Source organism: Macrobrachium nipponense, chromosome 17, assembly GCF_015104395.2.
Source record: "Macrobrachium nipponense isolate FS-2020 chromosome 17, ASM1510439v2, whole genome shotgun sequence".
In the NCBI taxonomy this organism is placed as follows: domain Eukaryota; kingdom Metazoa; phylum Arthropoda; class Malacostraca; order Decapoda; family Palaemonidae; genus Macrobrachium; species Macrobrachium nipponense.
In genome coordinates, this window is record NC_087210.1 from 4,472,190 (window position 1) to 4,493,101 (window position 20,912).

The 20,912-nt window shown below is 43.2% G+C and overlaps 1 protein-coding gene across 3 annotated transcripts in view; it reads left to right on the forward strand.

The window, feature by feature from the left end:
- LOC135196134 (serine-rich adhesin for platelets-like) overlaps positions 1 to 20,912 on the forward strand; it is a 290,870-nt gene that overhangs the window by 4,922 nt on the left and 265,036 nt on the right. For all 3 annotated transcript variants that reach the window (XM_064222667.1, XM_064222666.1, XM_064222665.1), the window contains one exon: positions 12,244 to 18,913. In XM_064222667.1, coding sequence (XP_064078737.1) covers positions 13,121 to 18,913 — 5,793 coding nt within the window. In that variant the 5' untranslated portion in view covers positions 12,244 to 13,120. The remainder of the gene's footprint in view (positions 1 to 12,243; positions 18,914 to 20,912) is intronic.

The following is a 20,912-nucleotide window of genomic DNA, read 5'->3' on the forward strand; positions in this document are numbered from 1 at the left end:
TTCGTCGGAGTCGCTGTGCTATAAATAACATGATGTATAAATAGGCGAAGTAATCCCTTCATTTTACCACGCAATATATACTATATAGTTTGCCTTAGAAGGTTAAAATCTTTAACAAAACATTCCATTCGGAGTTATCATTTATCTAATTTACGTAGCAAGGTGTGGGTATTTTTAGCTCATGTCAGGCGCGCTAAATTAGTTTGCTCATTCATCTAAAAATGGCCGGCTATGGGGCCACAGAGTAACATTCTCTCTCTCTCTCTCTCTCTCTCTCTCTCTCTCTCTCTCTCTCTCAGGCTTCGTGTAAAGTAACGAGTGCATTTTAAAGCTCTTTATTGTAGCCTCTAACCCTTGGTTTTTACGAGCGGTAAAAAAAATGTACAATACCTGTAATGCACACACACACACACACGTGTATATATATATGATTCGTACATATAAGTATGTATATTGTGTCCGCTCGCTCGCTTATGCGCAGTCTATGTGCTTTTGTATGTTTAGTTTGAACTCACGTGAATCTCCAGCCTTACAAACTCAAAAATAAGTTTTGAGTTCTTTAGCACAATAGAATTCATACTGAACACATTAATCGTGCTGTATACAAGTTTTCCCTTTTAAAACAATACTAGTGGTTTCCCAAGAAGTTCCAGGAACATTTTTGCCTTGATCGGATCGAGATTTATTCGTGTCTTTAGGAATATAGTTGTGGGTGCTCAATGCTAAAGGGAGTCATCCTTAAGAATTATTTTTTTTTGAGTCAGGTCAATAGACTGACAAACGGAACAGAAAAAAAATTTCTGTACTAAAATTGCAAGTTAATACTTTATGTGGAGAGTATGATCAGAAAGAACGCAGTAATTCCAGCACGTTTTGTTGCCAATTTGTATATTTCAGTTTCCGTGTGATGACATGACAGTAAACTTCACGCAGTTTTCAAGATTGGGTAGTATCGGTCTAATGACGTACCCCAACAGTTTGATATTCATGACAGTTTTAACCCACATTCACACAGGGCGGAATTCACACTGTGTAGCGACGGTACGTTAATAGAATTATGTTGAAAGGTCACTGCCAAGTACCACTACATGAGAATATCATTTTGTAACGCAATATCATTTTGTACCAAAGGTATATTTAACATTGTACTTTAATTTTTTAAATATTATTCTTCTGTATTTATGAAAAGTACTATGTAAATAATGTAGAGAATTTTGTTATATTTTCACAATAAAAAAAAAAACTACATGAGAATCGAACATTAGTCTGGTTAATTACGAGTAACCAAACCTAGGCCTACTGCTTTATAATAGGCCAAGTATGTAGTAACACCTACATAATGTTTTTATTATTGATCAGCTACAATTAAAAAAAAAAAAAAATCGTAAACAAGTGATTATATATATATATATATATATATATATATATATTATATATACATACATATTATATATATATAGATATCTATAATATATAATAATATATATTTGATATAAAACTGTTGTAGACAAATTCACAAATTTATACAAAAAATGAATCGTACTCGCAGAGCCAATCCAGTAGATCCGCATAAGCGATTCATTCCCCCAGGGGGAACAGGAGCCGGGGTGGGTGTGGAGGGGGATGGGGGAGGATTCGATGGAGGCGTATTGCTGGAAGCCTGATTGATTGTTGTCATGCGAATTGTTTGGAAAGGTCAGGCGCGGTATTCGACTATTCCATTAGTTTTAGATTACTATCCAGATCCGGTTCCAGAGGCTGCTGTATTTGTGAGTTAAACTTTAAAAGACCAGTATAGTCCTATGGTTTTTTTTGAGACTAGAGTGGCGGTGATCCGGTTGTATATATAAAACAGTTACGTAGGCCATAAGCGTGAAGGATTCATTTTTGTTTCACCGTGTGTTTAAGAGTTCTAAGTCTCAAGGTAAGGAGAATAACCAAATAAGGCCTCAAAGATAACAAATAAGCCTCTTAATCGTGAAAAGCTGCGATGTCTAGATTTCACGGAAAATTACTTTATTTTTTATTTTTTTTTTTTTTTGAGGATGAGAGAGATTCCTCCAATTCAGATGATTGAGATTAACCACTTCCATCTCTCTCTCTCTCCCTCTCTCTCTCTCTCTCTCTCTCTCTCTTCTCTCTCTCTCTCTCTCTCTCCTCTCTGCTAGTACTAGTTTTTAAGACCATAAATGGTTCCTAACTCGTTAGTCTACAGTAATTGTCAGATTTTAAAAGCAAAGTGGTATATGTTTATGAATTTTGGTAAATCTAGGCATTTCTTTTGTCTCTGTGGTGATTGCTAATCTTTCAAAAGTTGCTGAGGTCTTACGTAAACTCTGCCGTAATTTTTACGTACTTTTCTCCTTCAAATGATCATTTATGTCTTATTTAATGATTAGCTGCATCTTCTTTTTGGCGTAGGTACTTAATGCTATATATACATCTTGTATCTCCAACATAAGAATAGGCACGGTGGATTATCGCGAGATTTTCTTTTAGGTAATATTCTTTTGGAATGGCATATCAAGAAAGGAGTGTGGAAATTGGGTGGGTGAGGGGGGTTGGGGGGATGCTGGCTTGTGATAGAGGTTCAGTAACAGTACTTGGCTTATATTATAGAAATGTTCTTTTCAGATTTTTCCTTTTGAGTTACCGATTGGTAGCTTGACAGACTACCATGATAGATGTTGAAAGTATACATATATATGTATAAAATTTATTTTTATACATTATATACATCCTACATTATAAATATGTATTTGGTTATATGTTTTAAACAAAACTTCTTTTTCTGATACGATAACTTCGTTGCTGCAAAACATTTTCATGATTACGGGCAAAGCATTCTGCTAAGTCTCTCTCTCTCTCTCTCTCTCTCTCTCTCTCTCTCTCTCTCTCTCTCTCTCTCGTACCAAACGTATAGAGGCATTCCTCTCCCCCATACTCGAGGATAATTGAACTTATCTTCCTCATTTGTCCGGATACCCACCCATCTGTTGCAGCCGTCTGGGTTATTATAATTTCTTTTTATCTTCCCATTTTCTGTTTACTACGTTCATGTCTCGTTTTCTTACCAGTCAAAAACTTTTTATTTTTTATTTTTTTTTTGTCAAGGTATGGCAGTGAAAGGGTTTAAGGTTATTTAGCTTTTCACGGAGGATAGCTTATTCCGTATACGATGTTTTCATTTGCATATAACAGTGTTTGTAAGGATGGGAACATCAGAGAATCACCTTTCTCTGGTATAAATATACCGGTACTGTGTCCTACTTTAGGTATAATTTGCAGACACCTTTAGAATACCAGAGGAAGGATTTTCAATGTATTTTTTTCTATTTGCGTTGTTTTATATCTTTTAACGTGTATTTTTTTTTGTAGTTAACGCTGGGTTTTTTTGTAGGCCTATATATACTTGCTCCATATCTGAGAGCTTGCTCTGTTATTTTCTAAACTTTAGTCGTTTTATATCTAGTTTATTTTTTGTGTAGTTCACGCTGTTTTTTTTGTAGGCCTCTATATATATCTGCTCCATATCTGAGAGCTTGCTCTGTTATTTTCTAAAACTTAGTCGTTTAAACCTAGTTTATTTTTTGTGTAGTTCACGCTGTTTTTTGTAGGCCTATATATATCTGCTCCATGTTAGAGAGCTTGGATTGAAACTTTCTAAACTTTAGTTTCCACTTTGTCTAGAGCTTTCAGAGCACCCACTGCCTCCAACACCAAAACTGACATACAAACAGGTTCAATATTTTGTATCTCCACAGCCTACAGTTTGGCCTCCCCTGACTTCAAGTTTCAGCCATTTATGAAGTGTATAGATAAGCAAGAAACTAAGAAATTCTTCTCTAAATATAATTGCTCTGTCGAGATTCGTATCTGTTAGTCATAGGCCTATTCTCTTGTCAGTGATTGGCTTAATTTGTTAGTTTCGTCTCTTAAAAGAAGTCGATTTCAGACGTATGGAGAACAAGTTCTTTTGATTTTAGAAGGGAATAAAAAAAGTATTAAGATGTAGTGCCAACTCTCTCTCTCTCTCTCTCTCTCTCTCTCTCTCTCTCTCTCTCTCTCTCTCTCTCTCTCTCTCTCTCTCTCTCTCTCTCAAGAAGAGGACAAGCTAAGAATCACTATAAAAGTATTTTAGTAGAGAATTCTGTAATAACTATTAGTGGCGTTGAATATCCTTGTCGATTCTATCCCCAATAATGATCGATTTCACCGTCATTGATGATGTTATATTGTCCGTGCAGAGTTTATATTTAAATATATGCAAAGCGAATTGGAACAGTAAGCACCAGGTTGGTAAACCGTAACTGAAGGAATTGATAGACTAAAATCATCTCCAGGTCGTCAAGATAATGTTGGTAGCTCTGAAATGACACCTCCCCTGAGCGAATAAATGTTAAATTCAGCGACCACGCTCTAGATAACCCCTTTAAGGTGTTCCATATAGGTTTAGTTTTGCAAGATTTTGTGGCCATATTCCGTATATAAGGAATAGCTTACGATTTTGATAAATGGCTTCCATCATAGGTTATGCCCAGGAGTTTCGAATTATATACTGTATCTAAACTTGACTGCTCTTTTAGTATATGATGCTCTTGTTAGGTCGTAAGCAGTGATGGTTCAGAGATCTTTCACTTAACCAAAATAAGTTGGCTTATACGTATTGAGCTTTGTCTCAAAGCGCCCTTTAATCTCTGTCGAATATTATATTATAATACTATAAAATGATAAGGTTCACTTTAGGTTGGCATTCGTTTTTGGGAAATGTAACACGAAGTTTAGTTAGTCTTATGCCTTAAATGGCCCATTGCCTTGTCGAACTATACTTTATTAAGTTGACTACAGACTTGCATGCATTGTTGGGAGAATGTTTTTACTATCAAGACGTAACTCTTTAGTTGCTGATGTTATATAGGTTGAGTGAGCTCTGAGACTTGCTTTAGTGTCGCTGATCATGACAGCGAAACAACCTGACTTAAAAAAAAAGAAAAAAAAAAAAAAAGTCGTCCCCTGTGGAACACCAGTGATAACCGGACCTGGTGTAGATGGAAGCACTATTTGCCAGCACTTGAAGTGTCCAATTTCAACGGAAATTGGGAAGTCAAGCGTGCTCGGACCCATCCACCCTCATTTCTTGAGGCTTGTTGTTGCGTCATTTGACAAATTTCTTATTCGACGGAAGGGAATTGCATGATTAGGCCTAGTTTCTGCTTGGCTGTTTAGCTGTAAAACCATAGGCTAATTTCCTAGAGATATAAATTCAAGTATGTTAAGCTATAAAAAATATAAATAATTTTACTGATTCTGTACATAAATTACATATATTGTATATGTATTTATTGTAAAATGACCTTTAAAGTGTATTTAAAAAAAAAAAGAGAAAACAAACAGATATAATCATGTTGCTTTTAGTTAGAGGGATATTAAGTGTTAGAAGTTGCAGGAGATCCTGCCATATGAGAGAGAGAGAGAGAGAGAGAGAGAGAGAGAGAGAGAGAGAGAGAGAGCACCACCAGGGAGCCAGCACAGCACCAGTGACGTGTTTGTTGGTCATGAAAGAAGCAAGATAGTACATTATGCATATGAATGAACTGTTGTTGCCGTTATTCGCTCTCCCTCGATGTTGAAACAAGTAGCCTCCAACACTGATGGAGATCTGGAGAATGTTAGGCAATGTTGAAGGTGGTTGGTTTTGCCAATAAGAGTGATGATCTTCGGTTAGGCCTAACTGACCGTGCATTGGTGACACGGAGTTACACTTGTGATTTGGGATATTTTTCAGTATTTTTGGGCTTTCTTGCAAGCGTCTCTTACTTAGCTTTCCAAAAATACACAATAGTTCTTTGTTTGTGAGGTTTGCCATATATAGACATATAATATATAATGTTTTGCTAACCCAGTGTTCAAATGTTTTTGCTCGTAAGGCTATGTATGATGTCTGAAGTATCCCAAAGCCTGAATCTTTAAAACAGTAACTCAGATTGCCCTTCGACGGCAATAATATTATGCTTCAGTCTTCCCTACAACTTGTCTATCGTGCCCTTATGATTATGGGCACAATTTCCACTGTCATAATCCCATATCGTTTTTATTTCTATTTTCAGGTCTTGATACTTATCAATTCTTTCTCTTTCTCATCTACTCTGGTGCCCCATGGTATTGCGACATCGACAAGTGATACTTTCTGTTTGGTTTTGTCAATCTACGTTACGTCTGGTCTCTGTTCTGATACAGTAGTCCCAGAGGATCTTTGCCTGGTCGTTTTCTATCACTCCCTCAGGTTGGTGTTCATACCACTTATTACTGCAAGCTATTATAGCTGGTGTTTCATTTTTGAGTTCTCCCCTCTGTAGCCATTGCCATGTTTCATCGCTGGCCAGTTCTTAGTCTGTCTTTGAAGGTTTATTATTATTGGAAACAAGTATGGAGATGGATGTTGTTTTTGTCACAACAACGTGTGTGTGACTCATGAAATTCAGATGCAGGTGGGTCCTTGTCTGTTAAGGTGCGTCCACACGGTCGAACATTGTCCGACGGACAAACATTGTTACTATATCATAGGCGAAGCAGGATGACGTCATATGCGTTGAAACGATGGAAGTAGATCTGGCTACAAACAGTGGTACCAGATGAGGTTGTATGCCAATGTTTTTACTCTGCTCACAAGGTAAAGACCGGCAGACAATTGTTAATTGGTAACAATATTTGTCCGTCGGACGTTGTTCGACCGTGTGGACGCACCTTAAATTAGAAACAAGGTCAAAAGAATATTCTTTAGACTTGGTTAGGCGTTTTCTGTAGGTCTTCTTCAGAACATAGCTTACGGCGTGTCATGTCTTCGAATATATTAGACCTCATTTACTCTACCTTATAAAACTGTCGAATAGCCAGTTTTTATATTTTTTTAAAATTTTTTTATCACGTGTTTCCTGTAGTTTTGAGATATATAGCAACCCTCATCTTGCTTAGGACGGTTTTATTTCAAAGGGAAGTTCACTTCGGATCTATTGGACTTTTGTATTGTAATAGCGATACTATTAAGTTGCTGCCCATTCGTATGGGATATTTGTACTAGCCTGTACGTCATTTTAGCGTCAGTAAGGCTTAAATAGTGAATGTCAAGGAAATTTAACTCATTACAATTTAGTGTTGAGTTAAAATATCGAGTATAGAGGATTTTTGAATTATAAACAGACATAGAGAGAGAGAGAGAGAGAGAGAGAGAGAGAGAGAGAGAGAGAACATTTGGGTGCTGTATAATATGTATAGTATACCATCAAGTTTAATGTGTTTTTGAGACAACCCGATACTTGAGAAAGAGAGAGAGAGAATGATAGCAGTTTAATGCTGTATAATATATATAATGGTGTATATATATATATACACCATTACACCAAGTTTAATGTGTTTTTGAGACATAACCTAATACTTGAGAGAGAGAGAGAGGAATCAAAGTAGAAACCGAACCAAACACATCCGAGATATTGTTCCTTTACATGACTAACTCCATTATTCTTATCGAGCACACCCGTTTTGCTCCCCAGGGAGTGTTTTTTGGCCGTTAAACCACTGCCTTTGTGGGTATGTAGCCCCTTCCCTCCCCCAGGCTGCCATTTGCCCAAACAGCAGCAGAAGCATCCTATTCTTTCGGCTGTAGAAAACCAGCCATTCTGAAAAGGTTATTGGATTCGAACGAAAAACGCTTTCATTAACAGTATGACTTATTACAGTATGACTTATTACATGTTGATTTATTGTCTGTATGGTGTTACAGCGACAGTACATCGATTTCATACTTTAGCACATTAAAAAAAAAGGCAAAAAACGATGTACTGGGACATAATTAGCTACATAGACACAACACGAATGAATTGACTACGCAAGTTAAGCTGAAATGATTTATATGACTACCTGTTACATGAAAGGCTTAAAATACTGGTTTTTGGTTATGAGTCATTTAAATCTGCTAAAAATGTCATTGTTATTCGTTTTATAGACTTGACCGTAGGCAAAGATGTTTACTTATAAAGTAGTTCGATAGAATTACACAGTGAACGACATGGAAACTTGAGCACTTTATTTACTGAAACCAGCGTGAGCGTTTGGGAGGGAGATAAGTAACAGGGCGGTAAAAGTGACATAGATTTTTTAACTATCAGAGATATACGTACGTGCCATGTAGGCTGTATTTATTTATTTATTTATTTATTTATTTTTTGTAAACGTAGACTTGTTCGTCCAAAAAACACCCTAATTAAAACAAAGGGAATGAGGATACTACGTAAGGAGTGGCGCGCAGATCGGAGACAAAATTATAGCTGTCAATTGGAAGTTAGGAAAAAAAAATGTATATGATTGGAATGCCATAGTTTCGTCCTTGAGACATCATATTCTTTACATTTTTGCGTGTAGGCTGTATACATGTATGTATATTTGAGTACGGTTTATAACATATATATGTAATACCAGCATGCTTAAGTATGCCTTCACTGTAAATAGAATTATCTCCAGGGTAGATCTGTGGATATGTCCCTGTGGGATGTCGTTGGGTCTTGGTTGGTTGTCAAGAGTCCAGAGGGCTGCATCAGGCCTTCTTGCCCCTTTTCTACAACGTGACGCCCGATAGCTATCAGTCAGTTTCAGCGTCATTGGACAAAGGTTCGTCCTGTAATTAGAGTCTAAGACAGCCTAAATACTTGATATATCCCGTAGGGTAGGTGGGGCTTAGTGCCTTCAATGTACTCACGTGGCGCACTGTAGGCATAACTTAAAGGTCCTTGCTGCAACCCTCTTTTATTTCTTTTACTGTAACTCCGTTCGTATTCTCTTTCATCCATTTCTCCATCCTCTGATAACAATGGTTTCATAGTGCAACTGCTTTGAGGTTTTCCTCCTGTTACACCTTTCAAGCCATTTTAACTGTATTTCCTTTTCAGTGCTGAAAGACCTCTTAGGGTCTCAGCGATTGGCCTTTGGCCTAAATTCTATATTGTATTCTATTTTGAATTCTTGATCTAGTTTTCGGCTCGTATTAAGCGTTTAGTATATGTTTTTATATATATTAAGATTATTTTAATTTTTTTAGATAGTTTTTGTCCTTCGTTAGAGGAGTGATTAGGTTTATTAAAAGCAGAGGTTATTATTATAATTATTATTATTATTATTATTATTATTATTATTATTTTATATTTTATTATTATTATTATTATTATTATTATTATGATTATTATTATATTATTATTATTATTATTATTATTATTATTATTATTATTATTATTATTATTAAATAAGTCCTATTCATTTGGACCAGACCCACAAGGATCACTGACTGGATTCAAAGCTTCAAAAGTATAATGGTAATTTTATTATCATGATTATTTTTTTGGGGGTGGGGGGGGGGGCGGCTATCACATTCCTCCAATTCGACTGGGCGATACTTATAGTATGGGGGGTTCCAGGTTGCCTCCTGCCCCCCCTAGGAGTCCATCACTTTTCTTACTATGCGAGCTGTTCCTAGGAGCACACTCTTCTGCGTGAGTCCTGGAGCTACTTCAGCCTCTAGTTTTTCTAGATTCCTTTTCAGGGATCTTGGGATCGTGCCTAGTGTTCCTATGATTATGGGTACGATTTCCACTGGCATATCCCATATCCTTCTTATTTCTATTTTCAGGTCTTGATACTTAAACATTTTTTCCCTTTCTTTCTCTTCAACTCTGGTGTCCCATGGTATTGCGACATTAGTGAGTGATTCTCTCTCTCTCTCTCTCTCTCTCTCTCTCTCTCTCTCTCTCTCCTTACTCTTCTTATTTTCTCGCAGATGACCAGCAGAGCCTGAGTCGTTTATTATTATTATTATTATTATTATTATTATTATTATTATTATTATTATTACGTTAAGTTACATTATATTATTCGTCGCTATACTTCGTCAAATGCTATGGCACTGACATGTCCCAGAAAGGAAGACAGGCAGTCTGCAAACAAGGACTTCCTTGGCGAAGCGGTTGTAACAAAGGCACTACTCTTAAGTCCCAGTATACTACCCACGGGGCACCACGCGTGAAGACCTACTTACTATAAGCATCAACAAGCTTGTTCTTTATATTTCCCAAATCTGGGCATAACGGAAGCATTCAGTTGGGGCATCTCGCCCATCTTGTTCTGTATATACATTTAGATATAGTAGATTCACATCAGCCGTGCATTTGATCTCTAAGCCAGTCCCTTACGACGCTCCTGATTGGCTGCTGATAAGCCAGTCACAGGGCTGGAAACTCTCCTTAGTCTCTCTCTCGAGAGAGTTCACACTGGCAGGATGTTATGTTTCACCTCTCCTGAGGGATACGTTTGACAGAAGTATCCCTCAGGGGAGGTGGAACATACATCCTGCCTACGTGAACTCTCTCGAGAGACTGAGGAGAGTTTCCAGCCCAGTGACTGGCTTATCAACAGCCAATCAGGAGCGTCGTAAGGGACTGGCTTAGACATCAAATGCACGGCTGATGTGAATCTACTATAGTTGCTTTGTATCTGGCGTTCAGCGAGAGTAAGAATGGCTTTGTATTGCTTGGGTGTTTACTGTAGATGGGTGATGCTCTACTGGTATTTTTTTTTTAAAAATAGTACGCCTGTTCCAATTTCAGCCACTTCTTTTCCTAATTATTTTCAGCAAATGGGCGCCCCCTCATTCTCTCCACATGATCAGACCTCATACTAAACGATGTTCCATCCATTCACCAAGTGCAAACCTCTCCACCAAATATACTATTATAAACGACTTCCTCATTTCTCATCCTTTCATTTTCTCACAGTATATATGAACTAGAAATATATGGGTACGTGAGGCTTCTTCATATATATAGTATATATATAATATATATGTAAATAATTTCTTCCGTTGAAACAGGATACGTCTCAAGTCATAAAAAGGCTCATTAAAACACTCTGGTTTTAAAACCTAAGTATTATAGTAATATATAGATACTATATAGATTATTATATACATTATACATAATATATTATTATATATATATAATATATATTATTTTATATCATATTTATATATCTTATATTATAACTGTATAGATATATGTCTGGGTGTGTGTGTGGTGTGCGTGCGTGTGTGCGTTTGTATTTAACTTATTTATACCACTATATAGTCCATGTGTATGTAGGTATGTATTTATTACGTACATATCTATATACATATTAATAAGAACTTAAGTATAATATGATAGTAATATATACATAGGCTATGTGTGTATGCGTGTGTGTATATATATGTATATAAATATATCACATATAGCCTATATACATGCATATAGATATGTAGTACATATGTATATATAATATATATATATATATATATATATATATATATATATATATATATACATAATTTGTGTGTTTGTGTGTGTGTGTGTGACTTGGGCTCTCTCTCTCTCTCTCTCTCTCTTTCTCTCTCTCTCTCTCTCTCTACCATTCACGCCATTGAAGACCGTGTACACGACATCCTGAAACGGGTTGACGCTTTAAGCCTAACTGAATTACTATATAGTTGCGGGTTCGTTAATAACTTGGCCGGAGTTAGTCATGTTACTCATGTTTCTAGGGTAATGTGTAAATGTTCTCTAATTATGTGGGTGTTCGTGGATTCGAGAGAGGATCGAGAGAGAGAGAGAAGAGAGAGAGAGAGAGAGAGAGAGAGAGAACATTCTAGATTTGTCAAACATCTTAGGATATTGTTCCTATTCATATTATAAAATATTGTATTGTAAAGAAAAGAGAGAGAGAGAGAGAGAGAGAGCATTCTAGATTTGTCAAACATCTTGGTGGTGTTCCTGTCCATATTATAGAATATATTGTCTTGTAACGAGAGAGAGAGAGAGAGAGAGAGAGAGAGATAGTAATTGTCGTTGTGTAATTAATTTCTAATTTTGTGTGTGTGTGAGAGTTATGTATGCGTGTGTGTGTGTTTGAGAGAGAGAGAGAGAGAGAGAGAGAGCCCAAATATCATATTTGTAATTCACTTTCAAGTGTGACCTTTCTGTAATATGCAAATGACATCAAAAAGGTTTGGTAGCATTTCATAATTGAGAGAGCTTTTGGTATAGGTACGTGACATATCTTGATCTTAAGAGTAAGTTTTGAATAGATATTTTTGTATTGTACTTGATTCAGTTTAGATATTTATTTCATTGGAACTTTATATAATCTATTTTTTTTTCTCCTTTGGTATAGTTTTGACTATATCATAATGTATAGTGGTACCATGTGATTTCCCAGTGTTTGTTGTTTCTTGTTGTTCAGCGCAAGACCGTAAAACTCACGAGTGGAATTCCGGTGAGACTGAAAACCAAAAAAAGCTAATTGCATTATGGGAACAAAGAACAAGTACTCCATAAAGTGTTATTGAAAAAGAACATCATAAAAAAAGTTGTACGTTTGTGAATGAATTGATATGGTTGTAATTGCTTTTCGTATCAAGTCAGTTAGCCTAAGACATATCCGTGAATGAGGAAAATGATCAGTAATAATAATTTGAATAGAAATCATTTGTGACTGCTTCTAAGTTTGGTGTCTCGCAAGGTAATTGTCTTTCTCCCTGCCTAACTTTTGCCTTCTGCGCCCCCTCCTTCATTTCTCGCCCACCTCGCTTTCCCCCGGCCTTGCAAGGGTCGAAGCCACAGTCCTGCAGAGTCCTCCGAGGGCCAGAGGGAATCAAGGACAGTGACACGCCCCCCCCAGAATATGACGTCATGTTACCTCTCCTCTTCGTGACCCGAAACACGGCAGCAGTGATGATGGTGAGTGTCTTCGAGATGGTGGGGTCATGAATGATAGTGAAGGTGATCCCTGACAGTGAGGAGGAGGAGGGGGAGGAGGGGGGCACATACCCCCACAGAAGCAGCAGAAGCAGCAGCAGCAGCAGCAGCGACGGCACAGGAGGCGGAGGCAGCCACCCTCTGAGGAAACGTGAGGATGGGCAGTGGACTGTGGCCGGGAGTGTCACTCTCTACTGCACCCTTGGAGGAGGAGGAAGAGGCAACTTGAGGGAGGGGGAGGAGGAGGAGGAGGAGGAGGAGGTGGTTGCAGAAGCGCCCAGCAGCGGGGTGTTATGGAGGAGGGCCGGGTAGGGGGCGCTAAGACACTGCCGCGAAACAAGGGCGCGACTCTGCCCGGATATCGAGTTGGCTCCGTACGGTATGGCGTGCGACTGGCGCCCCCTGATGCCCAGGGTTGCTCTCCTGCCCCTCTGAGGAGGTGTTCCGAAGGGGATGCGGCCAACAGGGCGAATCTTAACTGCGATGGGAGGGGGAGGGGGAGGGAGGAGGAGGAGGAGGAGGAGGAAAGTTTGGAGTTGGGGGGAACCCAGAGAGCCTTGCTGTCTTTTGCAGAGGACGAGGAGATTGCAGGAGACGCTGTTGACCCTAGTCATAGTCCTTCAGCCCGCGGCGCCAACGTCGCTAGCGCAGCTGTCGCTTCTACAGCCGAAACGACGACTCTGACCACCACCACGACCGCAACGAACGCCCTTGGCAGCACTGTCGGCCACGGGTCGTCTCCTCTGGTGCTCAAAGAAGCGCACTCGTTGCTGAATCACAAGAGGACCTTGCTCACGGTGCCCTCGCTCTCCCCTCACGCCTTACCGCCCGTGTCCCCTCGCCCACACTCACGCAGGCGAAGTTTCAACGCCCTGCCGAGGCCGTGGGTGGCTCCCCACGTCAACCACGGTGCCACTGCTCCTACTGCGGTTACTCCTCACACTCCTACTGGCGCCGAAGACGTCAGTGACAGATGCAGGGAGGAAAGCTCTAAGAGGTGGTCACACACGACACCAATAGATGGCGCCAGCGGTGCCACCAACGCCAGTAGTAGCGCTTCTTCTTCTACCAGTCCCAAAATAAACTCGAGCCTCTATCGGGGCAATGGCTCCTCCTCCTCCTCCTCCTCCTCCTCCTCCTCCTCCTCCTCCTCGCCCTCTCCCTCCTCGGGAGGAAAGGAACCGCGTCCTGCGTCTCTCCCTCCACCACCTGCAGACTCCCCTGGCGATGTCGCCACCTTCAGGAGCGAAGCGACCATTCTCGTCTCTCGAGGCGGAGGCGGAGGAGGGGACGAAGGGCAGAGGAAGAGGGACGTCCGCTCCCCCATCAGTCGGAGGAGAGGCGTAGGTACTCTGAGTCTGGCCAAGAATATTTCCCACTTCAATGAACAACGGGAGGAGGGCGTGGGAGGCGAAGAGGAGCAGGAGGATGATGATGATGAGGAGGAGGAGGAGGAGGAGGAGGACGAAAGTGTGGGTGGCAGGAGGAGGAGGAGGAGGAGGAGGAGGCAGGGGGCTGCGACGGGTGCTACTACTACTACTGCCGCCGCCGCTGCGGCTGCCGCCCCTGCGGGCGCCGCGCTCGTGGAGGAGGTGAAGGTGGGTTGCCTCCTGCCTCCCCCACCAGCCGCTAAATATACTACGTGTTGTGTGGCGGGACGCTCCCCCCGCCAGCTGCTGCCCCGCCATGCCACTATGTTTAGCTACCCGGGGCCGCCGCGCCCCACCATACCCGAAGAGCCTGCCGACAGTGCGCACCTTGCCAGTGATCAGTGCAGTGCTGTGTTCCCCAAGACACCCTCTCATGCCCATGGCACTACAGGACAAACTACAGTGCTTTCCGGCAGGTGTAGCGAGAGTGTAGCCTCGGGGGGCAGCGGTCGTAGGGACCGTCTGGCCCCCCCGGCCCCAGCAGTGACTACCACGACTACCATTAGTATCACGACTACCAATATCACTACTACTCCTTTCTCTTCTGTAACGATAGCCGCCGCCGCCATCGCTGCATCTGCGTCCTCTGCTGCGGCGGCTGATTCTCCTACTACGACTCTCATAACGACTGCTACTACTGCTACTGCTACGGCGACCACGACCACTCCTTCTTCAGCAGCCACTGCGGGAGAGGAGAGAAAGCAGAGGAGACCAGTCAGACCCAAACCAGAAATACCAGATCACCTCTACCGCCGTTGGGCGGCTCTCCTCCCACAGCAGCCGCCTCTCCTCGGTGGTGCCGCCGTGGATGTTCACCAACAGCCAAAACAAAAACAGGAGAACTTACGAAGCTCTGACACCAAGGGAGCCACTAGTGGGACCACCCCCCACCACCGCCTGTCAGATGAAGGTCCTCTGACGGCGGCGTTTGAATTTCACCCTCCCGCGAGCGGGACCCGAAGGTTCTCCTCTGATCAGTTGGATCTGCAGTCGGATATACTTCAAAACTTTGCCCAGTTGCGGCTGGGCATTCCCACCGGCGACCTGGGGGGAGGAAGGAGAGAAGGGGGGCGTGGCCCCCCACCATCACGGCCGCCCAGATCTCGGCAGGACCACCTCGAAAAATTACGGAAATGCACCGAGAGGCTGAAGACCCCTTCGCCGGATAAAAAGGCGCGAGGAGATGGGCCTTCGACCCCCGATACAGCAGCAGCAGCAGCAGCAGCAGCAGCAGGAGGGAGCGACAGTGTCCCTCCGAGGTCTCACAAGTCCAAGAAGCGAAGCTCTGAAACTCGAGCAGGAATGATGAATCGACACCCCTCTTTAGGCAAGAGCCCCAGCCTCCCGACACAGTTACCTTCGAGCCAAAACCAGGACGATGCTGTCAAAAGACTCTCCCCGCTTCCAGCCAAAGAAAATAGCGAAACGCCTCCGCCGCCAAGTCACAGGAGAGAAGACGAGGACGTGTTCAACGAAACCATAGCGAAACTGCCCCCCCTCCCCCGCCCCGAGACCCGTCTCGTCATCCCCCCGCGAGTGATTCCCTTCAGGTCGGCTTCCGTGTCCCAAGTGGACGTGAGGTCCGACGGTTCCTTCTGCGGACGAAGTAGCAAGTCGCCGATAGCGACGCGCCTCTATCCATTTTGTAAGGATTACTGGGGTTCCAACACCCTCCCTCGCTGTAAGCCTCCTACCGCTGCCACGGGGGAAGGGGAAAACGAGGGGAGTAGCAGTGCATCCCAGAGAAGTCATCATCCTCCCCTCACAGCCGCTGCCTCCATCAGTGACATGACTAATGTCGGGGCCAAAGGGGCCTCTTCTCCCCCAGAAAAGTTGGAGAACAAGTCCAAATCGGAAAGCGAGCTCTCCCTCACCACGCACAACAACAACAACAACAACAACAACAACAGTAGTGGAAGTCCCAGAGTCGATCTGTTGGAGCTGTGCGACAACATTCTCCCGAAGAAGGTGGAAGCGAGTGGGTCTGCGAAGGAAGGAAGAGGCGACGACGGATGTCAAGCTGTAGTAGCAGACGAGAAACACGCCCACTCAGATAAAGACCAGAGTCAGTTAGATAAAGTGAATAATGAAAGGAATGCTAAGGAGTTGGAGAGCAGTCAAAGGGAGGGAGGAAATGGGGATGGAAACGGCAGAAATGTTAGTGGAGTTGAACAGACGGTAAATATCGGCGTCGCTGTAACAGACCAGAGTGTATCCCCCCACACCACAGCACCGACAGCTGCTGCTGCAACTGCAGAAAGCTCAAAACCAGAGAACGAACAGACAGAACAGACATCCGCGGAAGGAGAGGCGCAGAGAGCCCTTCGTGACCCTGACAGTGAACTGAAAGATGACCTCAGTGATCAGAATCAGAGTAGTGAAATCGTCAGTCCTTCCGAAACAGTGCCAACGCCGAACGGTGAAGGAGCGAATCGGAGTGAAAAGGATCCTAGCGAGGTGCTTCGACCGACGACCAGTTCAGTCGATGGAAAATGCGAAAAGAGAGAGGCCGTGACTTTCTATTTACCCGACGAGGAACACCATCCCAAACGCGACGACTCGAGTGTGCTCGGAAACGGTGATAGTAAGAGTAGAATAGCAAAAGACACCGACGAGGAAATACGCAGCAAGGATGAGGTGGGCGGTACTCCCCCCGGAGGGGAAGTGGCGACCCTTGGAGGACAGGTGCCTTCAAGGGAAGGTCACCCCCGCCCCTCTCGTTTGTCTCAGGAGAGATCAGTGTTCATGGCGGAACTCTGTGCTGGTGAAAATCAAAAGGACGTAGAGAATAATACCACTTTTTCTGTAGAGAGGAGGCAGAGCAATTGTAGCAGCCCTTCGGTGGGCGGTGACCTCAGAGGAGAAAACGCTGCCGGTGCCGGGGTGCCAGAGGCCAGCTTGAGCCTATGCCCGGACAGACGTCAAATCGAGTGTCAGGTCTTGCAGAAGGAACCGAGATTATCTCAGTGTCTGGTCATCAAATCGGGGTCTGGGGGGGGCGGGGACCTGGACCCCCTGGGAGGACCTGGGGCGACCTCCGAGTGCCGCGTCGTCCGGTCTCGGCCGCGCCTTCCTCGTGAGGATTCCGATGAGGTCAGCGGCGAGAGGGACTCCTCCCAAGGGAGGTACATGACGCAGATGAGTGACGAAGGAATCTTCGAGGAGGATGTGAAGAGCCCCGAGCCGCGAGATTCCTCGGATTCTTCCTCCCAGGACAGCGTCGGTGTCGGTCTCACCCAGGACAGAAACGGCGAGGAAATGTTGTCGTCGTCGTCAACCACGCGTGACCTCGGCGACGTCCCCGTCAGACAGGGCTCGAGACGACGCAGGAAGCTGACGGAGGAAGGAAACGAGCGGTCCCTCACGTTTCCACCCCCGCGGAAGAATTCCCAGGCGGACTCCATAGGTTACTCCTCGGTGGATAGCAACGGCCTGCGTAGCTTAGCAACCTCGGGCGGTTACGGGGACCGCGGGAGCAGCGAGGAACAACGGAGCTCGTTCTCCCTTGCCGACAGTTACTTGAGCGAAACGAGCCACGCCCCCGATGCCCACCAGCTCTTCATCTCGGAAAGTCGCTCTGTGATGGACAGAGCGGAGCGCAAGAAAAAACACCACAGCGACCCGAGTTGTGAGAGGAGGGGGAGCACTGACGCCCTTCTTTACCTGAGCGAGCCTCACCTGGACAGTCCGGCTGCCGAGGGCAACAAAGAGCGCACTTCAAGCAAGGGCGTGGTGTCTCAGGCCTCTACAGACTCCGAGGGACGCGACGACCGCTTAGAGCAACCGCCACTGGGCCCCCACAGAGTATGCACTCCTCAGGTACTGCTGCTGGGGGGGCACGAAAGCGACGGCTCCGACTACCCTCCCTCTCGCACGCCCTTGCGAAACTCCTCGCCCATCCCTTACTTCCCCGACAGCGATTCGGGGGACAAGAGCGCCCCTCGGAGCCCCCACGGGCCGCGGCGTTACTCCAAGAGGCCTCTGAGGGGGCCTTATGGGGAGATGCTGGAGGCCGAGATGAGCAAATCGAAGACGAGCTCCCCTTACCTCTACGAAGACTCCTACCTGAGGGTCAGGGACGCGAAGAGCTGCTCTCCCAGGCCGCCCTCGCCCGTCTCCCCGTCGGTGCTGATCGAGGGGAGCGACAGGCCGCCCCCTCTGTCGGGGCCGCGTTCTCTGGACGACTCGGCCCTGAGGATCAATTACGCCAACACCCCCGACAGACAGAGCCGCCGAAAGATCAGCGGGGACGCGGACCACGGGGCGACGTCCCCAGTGGGGCCTGCTTGGGAGAGTGACGGGGAAGGGACGCTGTCCCCACTCTCGATGGGACCCATGCACCATCGGACGGTCTCCTCCCCCTCCAAGCTCTTCAGCGAAGGAGGATTTACCTCGGAGGAGGAACAGGAGCTGGTCGATTACTACGCCGAGAGGCTGCTGGCGAAGCCCATCCAGCAACAGCACCGACAGCTACAGCAGCAGCATCAGCAGCAGCAGCAGCAGCAGCAGCAACAACAACCCCAGCAACCTCCACCTCCTGCTCAGCAAGGTGGAGGAGGAGGAGGAGGAGGAGGAGGGGGAGAGACTGGGGGCGTTCCGGAAATCAGACAGCCGTCCTCGTCGCACGAGCATCGGCATTCACACAAGAGGCACAGGGTGAGTACAGACTCGACTCCTTTGTATTTGTAGTTATTATCATCTCGTCTTGATGCGTTTGAAAATGAAGACTGAATGTCAAGCTGAAAAATGATAACTTTCGTTTGCAGAATGCATTTGAAGAGTTAACAGATGATCACATATGATTAATTGGTTATATTTTGTAAAATAAATGATTTAGCCTTGATGATTTTCATACCATAAACTAGATATATTAAGAAAAATGATTTTCAAACGCTGATGGATTGACTCTTATGCATTCCAAGAGGTAGGACTCGGGATTATTTCAAGTATTAGATTGACGAATGACATTATTCTCAGTAAAATGATCTTGGGTCTCATGCACATGTCAGGATTTGTCCTCCAGGGTCAGAACAGGTGTAACCAGATGTCAGAATAACAATACCCATTAAGATTATGTCATAATAGAGTTTTAGATAGTATAGGTATGTTGGTGGAAGCAAACGTAAAACGGTAAGTCTTTTTTGCGAATATTTAGCATTCATGATATTAATTAGTAAAATTGGAAGGTAAAATAACTGATGAGTTTGAGTGGGTTCAAACCAGCATTACGTACACATCTGTGATAGGAAGACATCTGTGTGAATCCGGTGATGATTGTGTACTGAATGACACCGTCTCATTCATTCACATTGTTAGACAAATGGTCTTAAATGCATTTAAAGTGAATTTTTGTTTATATACAAGTAATGAAGGTTATAAAAAGTTCTTTAGATGTACCGAAGGCCAGAAAAGACCCACAGATGTTTGTAAGGTAGAAAAATATCTATTGATGTATTTACGGTCAAAAAAGGTCTTTATATGTATTCAAGGTAGAAAAATATCTATAGCTGTATTTAAGGTCAGAAAAGGTCCATAGATTTATTTAAGGTTAGAAAAAGTCTGTTGATGTATTTAAGGTTATGAAAGGTCCATAAAGGGTCCATAGATGTATTTCCCTTTCATGTCCAACTGACGTAATAGTACGTAAAAATACTCTATCCCCTATCTATCCAACTGACGTAGTGGTACGTAAAATTTAGCGAAATTTTTTGTACGTGTGGTAGGGGCATTTTTTTTTTTTTTTTTTTTTTTTTTTTTTGGACAAGTAGCGATTTCCATAGGCTAGATCATACCTTGGACCGTGTATCTCGGGTATCAATACGCCAGCAAAGTAGTTTCTGTACTGCTCATACTCAAATCCCTGGCGTAGTAAAATTCTCACAATGAAATCAGCTGATCGCACCTACACTTCCCTCTCAATGACCCCAAAGCCATTTTTCTTAACTCTCCCTTTATTCTTCAACTTTGCCTCTACATTTTCGTATATTTACAAAGTAATTTCTATGAAAAATAACCGAGATAGGGCTCTTCAAAAAATTGTTATTCTAGCAATAAATGTTGACAACGGTAAACTTTTTTTTCGTTTCGATCAATTTATAACGTCAAAATGAAACTGTCGCCGTATCCAAAGCCATTTCTCTTGACCTTCCCTTTATTCTTCAACGTTTCTTCTACATTTTCGTATATTTACAAAGGAATTTCAATGAAAAATAACCGAGATAGGGCTCTTCAAAAAAAAAATATATATTCTAGCAATAATTCTCACTATGCGCTATGTTTCTTATCCTCTTTTCTATCAATTTTTTTCACAAGCTGGACTTATTCGTTTTCCATTGATTTATATGTCGATATTTAGGGAATTTTATTGGCTTTCTCATAAAAAAATAATTCATTTGCCTGACTTTCATAGTTTTTGGGTTAGGAACGAAAATATAAAAAAAGTAAAGATTTTTTTGTTTTTTTGTTAAATAACTCACATTTTTTCGTATTTAGAGGGCTGGGACTCTTATTCCGACTATTCCACCATAAAATACTAACATTTAGAAAAAAAGGACAGCAAAATGAACGTTTTTGGCATAAAATTTATATTTTTGCTGAATTTTCAAAATAATAATTTTTTCGCACTGTCGAGCGCTCCCAGACACCTCGGATATGA